A 12,272-nucleotide genomic window follows, 5' to 3' on the forward strand; every position below is an offset into this window, starting at 1 on the left:
ATATGTGAACAGTATTGGAGAGAGACAGCATTAGCACTAAAAAGTGATACCTATCGTCAAACTGGAATGTAACAGTAACCAAAGAGAATAATTTTATATAAATGGAATAACCTTTAGCACAGGATCAAATGCTGCATATCCAACGTGAAAAGTGACTCCAGCACAACACTAGACCAACAAGGATTATTTAACTTCAGTGTTGTCAGATAAAATTACTAGGCTAACCCAGTAAACTGGCTGCTAATCATTCTAAACTATAAATCTTATTATTTTTGTTCCATTCTTCATGATGTTTAATGGAACAGGGAGTTAAAAATAGGTTTTCAATTTCTAGTTTAATTTCCAGTTTCTACGGATTCTCAAAGCACATCATCTTGTCAGCTTTGCTTGTATCTGTGAGGATAACCGCAATGGCTTACTTCTCCTCACCTGCTGTTGATCTGCTCCTTTTTTGCTGTGATTCTGGATATAATCAACCAGCCCATGCACCACTGTACGCACAGCAACCAGCCCATTTTCTAGCTGTTCCCAAGTAGGAGGAGGAGCATCTACACAACAAATTAAAAAAAATGTTAACTATGTTATGCAATGTTCTGCCCAGTATTAAGTGAATAAAGGAGTTAGTGTCAGCAATTTAATGAAAAGATTAATAATCAAATATAAAATATTCAGATAATGAGGGTTTGAATGAAGAGAGCAAAGCAAGAAGTGGACAGGTATGTGTAAAATTCTAGACAGGGTATCCAGAGAAGGCCTCCTTGAGGTTACATTTGATTAAAAACATTAAAGTGGGGCTTGAGTGTGCCTTGTGGATTTATTAGGAGAAAAAACTTTCTAGGAAGAGGGAAGAAGATATGCAAAGGCCCTAATATGGGAGTATGCCTGGCATGTTCATGGAGGTGAAATTTGGAATGAATTAGATGGGAAAAGAGTAAGAGAAGAAGTTGGAGAGAGGTAAAGACCAGATCAAAAAAGACTTTGGCTTTTACTGAGTAATGGAAAGCACTGGAGAATTTTTGAGCAGAGGGGTAACAGGATCACTCTGGCTCCTATGCTACAACCAGACAGACAACAGGAAGCTATTCCATAATCCATGAATAGAGGTTAGGGTGGTAACAGTGAAGGTGCTAAGTAGATAAATTCTGAATGGATTTTAAAGGTAGGGCCTATAGGATATGCTGATAGATCAGATGTACCTTACGAGAGAAAAACAAGTTGATGATGTTTGGACAGAGGAACTGGAAAGATGGAACTGCCACTAACAGGAATGGTGAGAAAGTGGAGGACAGGAATTGGATTTCACTTTTGGACAGATTACTTTTGAAATTCTTATTAGATATTCAAATAGAGCTATTGGATACTGAGCAGTCAGTTGGATATACAAAAGAATCCAGGAAGAAAGTCTGGGTGGTATATATGTTACACAGATTCTAAAACACCATCAACTGTTTAACACACACCATTATTTTATATGCTATCAAAATAGAAAAAAGATTGCTAATTATCACATCATTGTACAAATGAATCCCAATTTCAGTAATGCTATAATCTGAAAACATGTGGGCTTCAGAACTGATGAGATACAGTAAATTTGCATTTCATGTAAATACTATTTAAAGCCATGAGACTGGATAAGATTACCTAGGAAATGAGTACAAATAGAAAAGAGAAGAGATACAAGTATTAAATTCTCGGAGTACTCCAAAGTTTGGAGGCTACGGGGGAAAAAAAAGGTTAGAAGCTATGGAGATGAAGAGAAATCAGCAAGAGGCTGAGAACGAGGGTCCAATAAAGTAAGAAGAAAACTAGAAGAGTGTGCTGGCCTGGAAGCCAAGTGAAAGGAGTCTCACAAGGAGTAGAGAGTAAATAACAATGTTAAATGCTGCTAACAGGTCAAATACAAAGAGAACCAAGAACTGATGTTTGGAATTAGCTACATGGAAGTCACTTGTGACCTTGACAAAAGCAATTTTGATTGTGCGGAAGACATAAAAATGCCTGATCAGAGTGAGTTCAAGAGAGCGTCATAAAACGGAGAGAAAGGGAGTGGTAATCAGATGGCGAATAATGTCAAAAGTGGGTTATGATGGGGGAGGGCATAGCTCAAGTGGTAGAACACATGATTAGTAGGCATGAGGTCCTGGGGTCAATCTCCAGTCCCTCCTCTAAACATAAAATAAATAAGCCTAATTACCTCCCACCGACAAAAAACTGGGTTATGATGAGAGGAATAACAGTACGTTTGTACAGTGATAGAAATACTCCAGTAGAGGAGGAAAACTGATGACATAACAGAGGAAGCTGGACAGATATACTTGACAAGATATTAGTACATGAGGAGAGAGGGTAGCCTCAGCTAGTACAGTTTATCCACTGTCATATATAAGAGAGCAGACTGTATTGGCACAGATGTAGGTAGACACATTGGTGATTGATGGGGTGGTAAGCTTGTGGAAGTGCTCTTCTGATTGCTCAGAACTATCAAAGCACAGAAGTAAACAAACAAAAAATCACTGCGCTCTAGGAATACATTTTATGTTGTCTGATTAAGTATTTCTGGTTGTAAATTTATTACTCTGAATGTCATAGTTAAGAGTTCCAAATCTTATTCTATAAGCAATGGGGTGTCACTGCAAGTTTGTAAGAATAGACATAAGATCAGAGATATGACTTATTTTACAGTAGTAAGTAGAGTGGTTGGAAGAATTAAGAGTAGAGGAAAATGGGAGGGCATTTAGTCTTAGGAAAAGGAACGAGGCCCTCACTGAGAAACTATTAATAGGCACAGAATAGAGCATATTATGAAGGAACAGATAAATCCTGTTGTCTAAAATGGTATATAGAGTAAGTGAAAGGAAAAGACTCAGGTTTTCAGCTTACACCTCAAGAGAATGAGGTCATTTACAGAGAGAGGGAACACAGGATGAAGAGCAGGTATCAAGTGAAGGGGAGTCTGCCACACAGAGAGGACAGAGAATCTCAGAAAGCATCTGTGGAAGTGGGTCTGGAATGATGAAGAGCTAAGAGCGACACAGACACTAGGAGTCTATTATTAATAAATAATACCTGAAGCTGGGAATGACTGTCATCAATAGAAAGTGCAGGGAAAACAAAATCCAAGAACACAAACGGCCTGCTCTTCAGGGGACAGCAGAGCAAAGAGTGGTCAATATAAGACAGCATTCAGAAAGGTCAGAAGAGAATCATTAAGATCACAGAAAGATAAGGCATCAGGAGAGTTTCTATGTCAAGGAAGCAGTAAACAACATTACGAAGTACTGAAGACAAATCAAGTAATTTAAGGACTGAGAAAAAGTTTGGAATTAGAAACAAGGAAATTACTAGTGAATGTTAAGAGTTTTAGTTTAGTAGTAAGAATAAACACAGAGACAGCAACAGAATACAAGCTAACACATCTGAGATGCTAAGAATTAGGTGAAAAATGAAGACAGGGTGATTTTTAGGTCAAGGAGAAGGATCAGGAAAAGGCTTGACAAAGACATGCAACAGAGGATGTGTGATGGAATAAGATATCATAGAAAAGGGAAAGTTGGGACCAAAAAAATGCAACTAAAGATATGTGATTTAGAAAAAAAAATGAGAAAACTTGAGTTTTGTCAAAAGAGATGAAAATGGTAAAATACAGCACAATTTTGTCATGGGAGAATGAGGAAACGTAAAGGATCCCAGAGAGAACCTATTTTCTGGATGATTATGAGCAGCACAGTAAAAAGTATTAAATAAATATTAGTTGAAGTAATAAAGAAATAGTCAAGACTGGGGTCAGAAACATAAGTACTGTAGAAAAGTTCTGGAACTGCTACTCTGGGAAATTCTAGAAAAATATAACAAAAGGTAATTAAAAGAATCATTAAATAGCATTACGGCACATATGGGATAGTCCAGTAACTTCTCTTGGGTTTACCTGGGCTAGGGTCAATGTTTGCTAATAGCTCCAAATGGGGTCTTAGTCGGTTCAAGTTTGCTGGATCTCCAGTCCGCTGGAGAGCAATTGTTAGTTCCTGAACACTTTGTGCAAAAGAGGCTGGGGTCTGCAACTTAAAAAAAGATAAATATTAACTTCCCCCCAAAGGCTAGATAATCCTTTAAAAATAAAGGTTGCTTACAATATCACAATAATTTTTGTAATTTATTAAATCTAATTTTTATCCTCCTGCACATCCCATGCTTTGGCCAGATTGTATTACTCGCTACCTGAACCCTGAACTTCTCTGCATCCACAGGTTGGCATATTGTATACTCTCTTCCCTCTGTCCTCATATCCCTCAAATGTGAGACCTTTCTCAAATCCTCAATTTGGAAATATTCTTTATGTCTTATGTTCTTAAAACACTATGTTAGTTTGACTCTTGCGGGGGGTCCTTCCAAGTAATTCAAATTTGGAAATATAGTCTAGAGAGAATGCTATACAGTAGCAAGAACAATGAAACCGAACTCAAACCGAGCTTGAATTCAAGTTCTATTATAGATCAAAGATTATGACACTACATATAACCCTTACAGACTCAATCTGAAATCTATCTGTTGTATGGACTAAATGATTTCAAAAGTCCATTCTAGCTCAGAAAAACCCTACATTAGCTTGGGATTTGGAAGATATCAGGTTGTATATTTTCCTAAGACTTAATGACACACATACTTGCATTAAGTCTCCTAGGTTAGCCAATACATATGAACTTTAAAGGAAAAAATTTAACTACATGATAGTAACTAAGGGTTCTTACTTGGAAACATTTAACTGTCTATGTAATTTATTAATATAGAAGAGAATTTTTCTCCCCCAAAGGTCATTTTAAAAGGTAATTTTTAAAAAAGCACATATTTTAAAAAAATGGAAAATAATACAACTATGTTGACATGCCTTTAATTCAATTTTTCATCTCTGCATGCTTTTTATATACTTATAATCAGCCATTTATAAACTTATGGGTTTGCCTCCCATTAATATTACAACAAAAGGATTTTTATATAGCTAACCATTTTTATTATGAAATACTTCAAAGAAAAGCAACTAACATAATACCCATATATCTACCACCAAGACTTAAGAGAAATATTTCACTAGCATTTTTTCAAGAAGAAATTAAATGTTATTTATCAGTTGAAAAGAGTATCTGTCCTGACATAACTGCAATTTAATGGCCATGTAACAGTGCTCTGAGTAGATATATCTTAACTTTTTTATCCATCTCTTTATTTTGTCCTTTATAAATACCTCAGCAATTAACACCTTTGAGTTCATAACCTTTGAAAGTTTGAATTATTTCCTTAAAATAAATTCCTGGGAATACTAAGTTTGGTCAAAGGACATGAATATTTTGAGGTTTTAATTACTGACAAATTGTAATGCATTTTACAAACCATCAGCAATGAACGAGAGTATATGTTTCTTTACTAACTTAACAGGCAATATTTGGTATGTCACTGTTCTAAATGTGCATTTAATTATCACTGGGGCCGAAATCTATCTCATCAGTTAGATATATTCCTCTTTGTGTACTGTTAATTCATGTTTGTCTTTATTATAGCATAATTGTCTTCTTACCACTTTTAATAAATTCTCTATTTACACTGTCCGATACAGTAGTCATTAGCAACATTAGGCTATTAAAATGAATTAAAATTTTAGTTTACCAGTTACATAAGTTACATTTTGAGTGTTTAACAGTCATGTGGGGCTAGTGATCACTGTATTGGACAATGCATATTCAGAACATTTTCATTATAACAGAAAGTTCTATTGATCTGTGTAATAAGATGTCACACTGCAAAGTTCATTTAACAGTTTGTTGTATGAAAGTTTCAGGTACTAAATTCAAATTACTGCTCATGATGTGGGAAAATTACTACAGGATATAAATCTAGTTACATAATCCAATTCGGACAAGAAGGTTAACCTCCTTGTAGGATCTTCATAAAAGCAAGTCAAGTTTCTCTTTAAAGGTATAAAGCTACTCCTTTAAGAGATCATTGTTAAGGTTTCAGTATGTCACAGTTAGTCAACTGCATAATTTCAGACGTAGAAGTTGCAGGTAAAGTTTTGTTAAAGGTATGCAGGAAGCTTACAGGCAGAACAAATAATATACATTACACTTAAAGTTATTGCACTAAGCAGTTATAAAGTACATTTCCCAATTCTCCTTTAACATCAATCTACTATCTATCTATTCCAAGAATTCTATCCTTAGGAATAGAAAAAAAGGGAGGAGGGGCAGAAGAGTTTGAAAAGAGGTTTAGTGATTAAGAGCATGGACTCTAGAGTCAGAACGTCCAATCAAATCCAGCTCTGTTTCTCATTACCTATGTGATCCTGGAGAAATTTACTTAACTTCCCCCTGCCTCTGTATTAAAGGGATAATACAGGACTGTTGAGAAGATTAAACGAATTATTTAAAAACCACCAGGCACAGAGTAAGCTCTCATAAGTGTTAAATATTTTATTGAGGCTACTCTTACATATTGACATTATTTCTCTAAATTAAATGTAGGGTGAACTCTAATGTATAATAATCTCTGTAGTTAAAAAATATTTAAGATAAAAGAGTAAAAATTAAGGGAAATAGTAAAAGTTCAAAAAATTATTGAACATAATACATTTACATGGCACTTTAAGAATTTTTCTTAACAGCTCTTTCATGTATTTCATATTGAACTACAAAAAAACCCAGTTTAAGTATTAGTCTAGTTTTAAGAGAATTAAATACAGCTCTTAGAGTCAAAATTAAATAGCAGGGTCTGACCTACAATTCACATGTACTTGAGTGATCTTTTCATCGTAACAAACAATACATAAATTAGAAATGTTGCTGAAAATCTGATCAAATTTAGAATGGTTGGTAACTTACTATGTGAAATTACTGAGAAATATAAGAATAAGAAATCTCAATGTATACATCTTCAAAGCTAATAAATGGCTGTTACAGGAAGGGAACAAAGGTATTTTGAAAATGGGTTTGACTAACACAGTGATCAAAACTCAAGAGAATAATAAAAGGGAGAGAGGCAATGATCAAACAGAGATGGGAGACTCTCAAAGGAATGGGAGACACTGCTAGATAAAGCATTACAGCACTAATCAAATTAAATCGCATATGAACAACAGCATCTACACCCCAATTTAAAAAATCTTTATACGAACAAACTGGTATTATGATGTGCCTAGTTATGACATAACACTCAATGACAGAAAATGTAATTTACAAGTGCCTGCCATACAGTATTCACTTCAATATACATCTGTTAAGTAAATAAGTTACCAAAACTCCAAGATTAGTCCAAGAAGTAAGGGACAAAAAAGGGTCTACCTTGTCAATAATGGACTGCATATGGGATTTGTGAGACTGGTCTCCATAAAGCAAAGAGGACCATTGGTCCGGTGCAATCCGTAAGCCTGCTTCCATCGCAATCTGCACTATTTGGGAGTCATGTTCTCGCCGCAGAGCTTCGTAGGTTCTAAATTCTTCTTTCAACTGCATCAAAGAAGAGTCTTCATCACGTTTGGTGACCTGATAAGACACACATAATTTCATGAGTCAGGTAAGAAATAAACTGGGCTTGTACTTTATATTACCACATATAGATTAGAAAATACTCTGAACAAAGAAAATACTCATACAATTATTCTGAGAAATAATGTATGTTTCTTCTCCGTATCTGTGGGTTATCACTCTTGGGCTTGCCTGGAATCGAGCTAGCTGGTACTCACAACTGAAAGAGCTTCAATGCTGGTGTGATTCTAAAGATGACTAATTCGCACTTGGTTTAATTCTCCATGGAGCTGAGTAGATTAGGTCACCATCAGAAAGTGCAAATCTAAAATGCTGGACTACAATAATCATAATGAAGATCATAATAATGCTTTTTATTAATAAAAACAATTGACACATATGAGTACACAGTGTGTGCCAGTCAGTGTGTTAAGTTATCTTAAGTGTTATGTTAACACGTGAACTAATTTAATTCTTTAAATTTGTTGAGGAAGGTACTACTCGTATCACCCCTAACAATTCACATTTAGAGTCAAGCTGGATTTATGCCAAAAGCTTAATAAATCAAAGTAAAATAATTATTCTAATCTAGGATTACATCCTAACATATTTTAGAACATACTTTGCCTTGTAAATCATTTTTTCCCATAAAGACTCAAATACCTCTAGTAGAAAATTTCCATTTTTTCCCCACCCATCAAAGAAACTATAGGCTATTTTAGTCAGGACATCTAGGTCATACTTACATTATATTTTTTAATGTATTCCATTCTTATTAGAAGATCTAACTTAAATTTTGTTAGGTAAGTCCACAGAGAGATCAAATAGATTTTAAAAAATCAATGACTATAGTCACAAAAACTAAATATATCTTGTCCCTATTCAAAGGCAAATCTAAAAGACCAAATGTATGTACATATGTATGAAAACACCCTCTCAATATAGGCTAAACCTCACTAAAATGTAGAACATGTTTTCTATATGATGTACTGATTCCCAGGGCTTGGCTCTCAAAAGCTCTTTAACTAAAAACACTCAGAGTTACAAGATATGCAATGTCTGAAGTCTTGGAACTGTACTGTACTAAGAATGACCAGAATTATCCTGCAGCCTGAAAAGGCTTTTCCAATGGAAATAAAAGAGATGCTATAAATACACAGCTAAAACACAGCAATATGGATACAAACGCCTACTAGGAAGAATGGACAATGCAGTTGGAGCTGAGTTCCATGAAGAAGATGAAACGGGTATTGGTAGACACTTAACAGAAACTCTGCCATAGTGAATAAAGTTTAATAAAGTTTAGGGTATGGACCCATTGTGATAAGAGAAGATAAATCTTTTCATAATTGAGAATGTGGTATGAACTACCTCCAAGAGAAGAAAGTAGGTGGACAATGAAATAAAAGGAAATAATCATGACCCAAGTGAAAAATAACTGGAGTTTTACATATTCCAATCTTTTAAAAATTATTATTAATGCTTTTAATTAGGATTGAGAGAGGTTCACTTTGGGTATTCTGGGGTTTTTGAGTCCCTTATTATTCTTCCAGAGGAAAGGTTGGATTTTTTTATTTTTTACTTTTTAAGCTTCCTATATTGTATCTATCTGGTCCGGTTAATGGGGAAGTAACACTGGAAGCAAAGGGACATTCTGAAGTGTATCCCGGATCACACTGTACAATAATGTTATTACAACCACTGTAACGAAAGTAAGTTATTCAGGGACAATCTCTGGACTAGTCGGGGTTGTTTTGGCTAGAGGTTCTGAGAGGTCCCTAAGAAAAACAAGAGGGGTGAGTATAGACCTGGAGTCCACATCCCATTTTCTGTATATAATCTGACTCTAGAAAGAAACAGAATTAATATTGGCATTTAGCTAGAGCTTTAAAAGAAAATTTAAGTTAAATCTGTATGTGCTGTTGACCTGGTGGCCCATTTTAACCTTCTCAAAAAATGAGAGAATAGAATATAGTAGGATGGCTAATGTGGGAGTTGTTTTGTTTTGTTTTGTTCTTGTTTTTTAGTTTGAGTGTCAGATGAGGGAATGTGGTGACTTCCTTACAGCTTGTATGAATTAACAATTTTTTAGAGATATGTTTCCCTGGCCCAAGAAGTACCTGTTACATATCATGTCAAAAGCAAGAAGCCTTGACATTCAGAAGTCAGGAAAACAGGATGAACAATAAATGAAATATAGTGGGCACCAATGTTTGAAAGAGTGTTGATTTGATTCGAGATGCATTACTATACATTGAAATGGCAAATGGAGCTTCAGTACTTTATACGTGGAATTACATCAGGAACAAAGAGTGAAATAAAACACTCCTGCCTCAATGACTCTCTCTTTAGATCAATTCTGTTCAGTCTCGGTGGAAAACTGACATGGCTTAATAGTCTCTTCAAACAAAAATCTATAAGCCTTGATTTGATCTATCCTATTGAATATCTAATACACAAAATCCAACACAACAAGATTTAATAGGACATCATCTACGTTCTTTAAAAGAATAAAGAAAAAATTGTTAAAAATTTCTGAAAAGATACAGGCAACTTTACTAAACTCAAAGTTTTACTACTTAAGTTTGGGGAAAGGATGCTTTCTGTTAAGCTGAAATTTAACGTAGGTTCATACCTTGAAGCAAGAGGCTCTATAAAGGAGCTGGACAACATGCCCAATGCTAGTTTTAGAGGCTTGAGGAAACCGTGGCTCCAACCTTTGTACCACAAAGAGAACCAATACTTTTCTTGACAAAGCAGAACCATCTTCCAAGGCCAGGAGAACCAGCTTTAGAGCTTCCTCCTGCATTGCTAGGAAAAGTTGAGCAAAACCAAAACTTATCATGTACAGAGGTAAGACAAACCTGTTTCTTAGAAGGGCAATATTCAATAATTTCTGCAGGTACCACTTAATTAATTGGCAACACAACAACAGACATTCACAGTTACACTTTTTAACCCTTCTGGGACAATTTTGTATTACATTACATTCTGTATATTTAAGAAAGTGAATAAGAGATTAATATATTTCAGGAAAACTTCAATCAAAATGAACAAACTTTGGCATTAAGAGAAAAGATTTCACAACATTGTAAAATGACTATAACTCAATTAAAAAAAAGTGTAAAAAAAGAGAAAAAAGCTTTAAGTGTTCTGAAAAACTGACATGAAATTAATTACCCAAGCCATGATTGTCAAGTAAGATACTACTTGATAACAGAATATTGCAAAGAACTAGCCTTTGTACATCACTTACAGTTCTTACACAGTAAGTTTAGAATTACTAATATTGTAAATATCAAACTTTAATTATATACCTGGTCCAAGGAACTGGCAGCCCCTAGCCCTGACTGCTGCCCAAAGATTGGAAGAGAGTTGCTGAGGATTCTGGTGCTGGAGAATGAGCTCTGTAACTGTTCGTTCACCTAAAGATCGAGCTGCCCTCATGGCACGAATCCTGCCTTCTTCTTCCACCAGTTGGCAGTGGACCAGAGTCACCAGCTTCCTCTGCATCGGGCGACTCAGAACACTCTGAGTAGTGCTATTCAGACCCACTCCTTTAAAGAGAATAAAAAGTTATTTATAGGTTTACAATGCAATTTTAGAGTCCAGGAAAATTTTCTCTGATGGGCTGACTGACTTACAAATATGTGAATAGTTTGGGGTTCTACCAGAATACTTACACAATAAATAAAATTACACAAGTGGAGCCTAGCTTGCATTTTAAAAGTATACAAAAGCTATTAACTCAAGCAAATATAACACTCATTATGACATTAAATTACCATTATTCATTCTAATTATAGAGGAATAAAGAAAATAAGGCCAGACAACATTAATAATTAGTTTATATCCCAAATCTTGAGGTCCTAACAGGTCTCACATATTATTTCATAGTGGTTAATCTTGCTTTCCTAATGAAAAAATAAGCTGTAATGGCAAGGCAACAATGGCAACTTCCAATTTTGTTACATCTCCAACAGATTACCACAGAAAACTGGATAGAAGGCAGACAACTGAAAGTTGTCAAATGATAGATAACCCTTCTAAAACCACCAGTGTATTTATACTTACTTAAAAAAAAATTTTTTTTAATTGGAAATACAGTCAGTTACAATGTGTCAATTTCTGGTATACAGCACAATGTCCCAGTCATGCATATACATACATATATTTGTTTTCATATTCTTTTTCATTAAAGGTTGTTACAAGATAGTAAATACAGTTCCATGTGCTATAGAGAAGAAATTTGTTTTTTAAAATCTATTTTTATATATAATGGCTAACATTTGCAAATCTCAAACTCTTAAATTTATCCCTTCCTACCCCCTTCCCCCTTGTAACCATAAAACTGTTTACTATGTCTGCGAGTCTGTTTCTGTTTTGCAGATGAGTTCACAGTGTCCTCTTTTTTCTTTTTTTTAAGATTCCACATATGAGTGATATCATATGGTATTTTTCTTTCTCTTTAGGCTTACTTCACTTAGAACAACGATCTCTAGGTCTCTCCTGTTGCTGCAAATGGCATGGTTTTATTCTTTTTATGGCTGAGTAGTATTTCATTATAGAAATAAACCACAACTTCTTTATCCAGTCATTCAAATACTCTTTCCAACATCACATAAACTTTAAACTTACTACTTTATTTGATGTAGCTTGTAATGGTATTATTTAACATCAGTGGGTTTGGTTTACACTAAATAAATTTTGTTAACATTTACTTATAGCCCACAGTTTTTATGAGGACAAAAGCACCTTTAATAA

General features: G+C 34.8%; 1 protein-coding gene across 3 annotated transcripts in view; it reads right to left on the reverse strand.

Annotated features, from left to right (window-relative positions):
* The window catches only part of RC3H1 (ring finger and CCCH-type domains 1), a 65,335-nt gene that overhangs the window by 22,954 nt on the left and 30,109 nt on the right, over positions 1-12,272 (reverse strand). For all 3 annotated transcript variants that reach the window (XM_064478000.1, XM_064477998.1, XM_064477999.1), the window contains exons 4-8: positions 10,826-11,065; positions 10,144-10,319; positions 7,326-7,526; positions 3,926-4,058; positions 430-548 (exon numbers count right to left, since the gene is read on the reverse strand). In XM_064478000.1, coding sequence (XP_064334070.1) covers positions 430-548; positions 3,926-4,058; positions 7,326-7,526; positions 10,144-10,319; positions 10,826-11,065 — 869 coding nt within the window. The remainder of the gene's footprint in view (positions 1-429; positions 549-3,925; positions 4,059-7,325; positions 7,527-10,143; positions 10,320-10,825; positions 11,066-12,272) is intronic.

The sequence above is a fragment of the Camelus dromedarius genome, chromosome 23 (assembly GCF_036321535.1).
Source record: "Camelus dromedarius isolate mCamDro1 chromosome 23, mCamDro1.pat, whole genome shotgun sequence".
NCBI classification, from domain to species: Eukaryota; Metazoa; Chordata; class Mammalia; order Artiodactyla; family Camelidae; genus Camelus; species Camelus dromedarius.